Source organism: Otolemur garnettii, unplaced genomic scaffold (genome assembly GCF_000181295.1).
Source record: "Otolemur garnettii isolate 467f Iridium unplaced genomic scaffold, OtoGar3 scaffold00070, whole genome shotgun sequence".
Taxonomy (NCBI): domain Eukaryota; kingdom Metazoa; phylum Chordata; class Mammalia; order Primates; family Galagidae; genus Otolemur; species Otolemur garnettii.
Window position 1 is genome coordinate 9,075,759 of NW_003852465.1, and position 3,758 is coordinate 9,079,516.

General features: G+C 45.6%; 1 protein-coding gene across 1 annotated transcript in view; it reads right to left on the reverse strand.

Moving 5' to 3' along the window:
• The window catches only part of DDX23 (DEAD-box helicase 23), a 20,831-nt gene that overhangs the window by 6,388 nt on the left and 10,685 nt on the right, over positions 1-3,758 (reverse strand). Inside the window, exons 4-11 of the mRNA XM_003793590.3 lie at positions 3,543-3,636; positions 3,326-3,391; positions 2,141-2,279; positions 1,719-1,852; positions 1,476-1,588; positions 1,086-1,229; positions 753-978; positions 293-438 (exon numbers count right to left, since the gene is read on the reverse strand). Of these exons, the coding sequence (XP_003793638.1) occupies positions 293-438; positions 753-978; positions 1,086-1,229; positions 1,476-1,588; positions 1,719-1,852; positions 2,141-2,279; positions 3,326-3,391; positions 3,543-3,636 (1,062 nt within the window). The remainder of the gene's footprint in view (positions 1-292; positions 439-752; positions 979-1,085; positions 1,230-1,475; positions 1,589-1,718; positions 1,853-2,140; positions 2,280-3,325; positions 3,392-3,542; positions 3,637-3,758) is intronic.

Here is a 3,758-nt window from a genome sequence, read left to right on the forward strand (position 1 = left end):
CCTGTAGTCCCAGCTACTTGGGAGGCTAAGGCAAGAGAATCACTTAAGCCCAAGAGTTTGAGGTTGCTGTGAGCTGTGATGCCATGGCACACTACTGAGGGCAACAAAGTGAGACTCCCGTCTCAAAAAAGAAATCATATACTTCTTTGATATCATAATCCAATTTATTCCCTAATATCCAACCCAGAATGAAGAAGTAAGGTTCTGGTTACAGACTTAAAAAGAAAACCAAATACACGTTTGCCACTTTCACCTTTCATACCCAACTAAACCCACTGCCAACTGACACTACCTGTCAATTTTGGGAAGTGTGGTAATCCAGACCAGCAAAGGGATGAGAAAGGCTGCTGTCTTGCCACTGCCAGTCTCAGCCACACCAATGATGTCACGATTCTGCAGCCCAATAGGAATTGCCTGACGCTGGATGGGTGTTGGTTCCTGTAGTTACCCAGAGAAAGAGTAATGGGTACAGGCAGAATTATACTACCTGAGCTACTGATGACAAAGCAGGCACATAAGCTAGCACAATAAGAGGACACCACATACAATTCACAAGAATGGGGGACCTAAGAAGAAACATCATCAATAACAACCAACACTTCTATTAAAAAGTGACAAAGTCACCTTGATGTCAACTAGCAGAGAAGACACCAAATAGTCAAGCAACAAAGTTTTCAATTCCCAAATCAAGTGTGTATCCCCCAGAACACAGGAGTACATCAGGTCTCCTGGGCCAATTTGCCCCTCCTTACCTTGTAGCCACACTTATCAATGACCTCCAAGATGTGTGGGGGCAGAGAAGAGTCTTTCCAGGATCGGATGGGATTGGGGATCTTGCCACCTTTAGTGGTGATGCTATAGTCCTCACGGAAGATCCGCCAGTCCCTGTCTGTCATCTCATCTAACTTCTTCTGGGACCAATGACGATCATCCCAGCGCTGCTTGGCTTCCTTTTTACGAAGTTTGCGGAGTCTTGCCCTGAAGCAGGACATGAGGAATAAGGGCAATCAGTACTCTCCAACTCCTTTCTGTCCTTACAGACAGACTGTGAGTTCTTCTCAACCATCCCAGCCCCGCTCACTCACTCCTCTTGCTCCTTTTCTTCCAGTGTTCTCCTCTTCTCCATTAGGTCTCCATAGAAACGTGACTGTTCTCGTTTCTGCTGCTTTAGGTCAATACCTGCAATGAAGCCTCGCCCCAGCAACTGCACTTGATGCCGTTCTTTGTACCTGGAATTGAGATAGAGAAAGAAAAAGGAGAAGGAAGTATTACAGCAGTAGGAGACAAGGGCAAACCACAATATATAATAATTCTCCTTCCTGGACAGGGTCTTTCCTTACCCAGAGGGCTGCGTGAATACCAGACTGACAGTTCTCCCATTCCAGCTCATCTTACTTCTCCTATCTCTACAACCACCAGCTCTCCTAGGATCGTCTAATGTAAAAGACTTAGCACTCAGGCTGGAAGCCACTCACAGGGGGTTGTAGTCAATTGATGTGTCCTCAGATGCATCCCACTCAAAGACAAACTTTCGGTCATTGAGATGCCTTGTTCGGCGCCGCTTTTTGATGCCACCCAGATAACGCTCCTGTCCAAAGAGAGAACAAAAGCACACTGACCTCTAGACCCAACTGTCCCATGCAGAGATCAGAATGGCCAAATCACAAAACTCTGTATTTTTGTGGTAGGGGAAGTGAAGACAGAGCCAAGGCCTGCACCTTAATGGCGTGTAGTTCCTTGCTCTTATCCTTCTCTTCCCGGATCTTCTGTCGCCCTTCCTCATCCTCATTTCCATTGGTCTCCCGCTCCATTCTTTCCCTGCGTTCCCGACGTTCCCGTTCCTGAGGGTCTTCTGCAGACCAAAGAAAGCAAAGCTGCAGAAGAGCTCAGAGGAAGAAAAATGAAGAGGGAATGGAGGGAATCCAGATAAGGGACACCAAATAAGGAAAAAAAAAAAAAGATTTATGATACAAGGGAAATAGAGATCTAACAGAAAGATGTTTCTAATAAACTTATCATCCTTCATCTTTCTCTCTTCTAAATTCCAGAGCAAACAGGTTTCTGTATTTTCTGAGTGACATTATAATCCATCCAACCCTTTCCTACTCCATCTAGGGGCTATAAGGGCAGAAAAACAAACCCAACATCTTCCTGCCCAAGTCTTGGAATTGTTTCCTTTTCTTCCTCTCTTCTTCAAGCATCTTTTGCCGCTCTTCCACCTCCTGTTGCCGCCGCTTTAGAGCTTCAGCCTCTCGTTCTGCTTTGGAGAGGAACTTGGGCTATAAAACAGATTGGAACTGTAAACAAAGGATCTTCACGCAGAGTACAATCATTACAGAAAGGGTGATAGCAGGGAGCATTAAACCTTCTAAAGAAAACACAAATAGGCCCCGGACCATATTATGGGCTGAACTATGTCCCCCCCCCCCCAAATTCATATGTTAAAGCCCTAACCCCCAATACCTCAGAATGTGACTGTATTTTATAAACAGGGCCTATAAAGAGATGATTCCGTTAAAAGGAGGCCATTAGGATGAACTCTGATCCAATCTATTTCTTTTTTTTTTGGTAGAGACAGTCTTATTTTATCTCCCTCAGTAGAGTGCTGTGACATCACACAGCTCACAGCAACCTCCACCTCCTGGGCTTAGGCAATTCTCTTGCCTCAGCCTCTGGAGTAGCTGAGACTACAGGCACCCACCACAATGCCCAGCTATTTTTTTTGTTGCAGTTTGGCCAGGGCCGGATTTGAACCGACCACCCTTGGTATATGAGGCTGGCATCCTATCTGCTGAGCCACAGGCGCCACCTGATCCAATCTATTTTTATAAGAGATTTGGACACAGAGACAGCAGGGACACACTGCACAGAAGGACAACAACGTGAAGACAGAAAAAGAGCCATGTCCAAACCAAGGACAGAGGGCTCAGAAGAAACAACCCTACTGACACCCTGATCTTAGACTTCTAGCCTCCAAAACTGTAAGAAAACTTTCTGTTACAGCCACCCAGTCTGCGATTTTTCTTTTTTCAGACAGAATCTCACTTTGTAGTAGCGTGCTGTGGTGTCATGTCTCAAAGCAACCTCAAACTCTGGGGATTAAGCAATTCTCTTGTCTCAGCCTCCCGAGTAGCTGGGACAATATGTGCCCACCACAACACCTGGTTATTTTTAGAGGCGGAGTCTTGCTCCTGCTCAGGCTCAACTCGAACCTGTGAGCCCACCTTGGCTGGGATTACAGGAGTAAGCCACTGCGCCCAGTTCCAGTCTGTGATATTTTGTTATGGCAGCTTGAGCAGACTAATGCAAACCCCCAAGTCCTTACCTTAGCTTCAGCTTCTTCCTCAGCCTTTTTCTTGGCCAGAAGTTCCTCCAGGGATAACGGCTGGGCCTGAAGATAAAACACAGAACTTCAGTCCATAACGCTCTCTCCCTTTGAAGATCAACAAAGCAGAGCTTAAGTTGAAAAGGAAGATGAAAAAAATCCTTCCTTGCCTTTACCTTTGGTTTCTTTTTTTTTTTTTTTTATTTAATTTTGATACCTTTGGTTTCTTATCACCATGTTCATCCTCTTCATCCTTCTTAGAGTCTCTGTCCTTCCTCGATTTAAAATCTTTTCCTCGGCCAGGAGATAAGCTTTAAGGAAAAGGAACAAGAAAAGTCTATATTGGCTTGGTGCCTGTGGCTCAAGTGGCTAAGGCGCCAGCCACATACACCCAAGGTGGCGGGTTCAAATCCAGCCTGGGCCTGCCAAACAA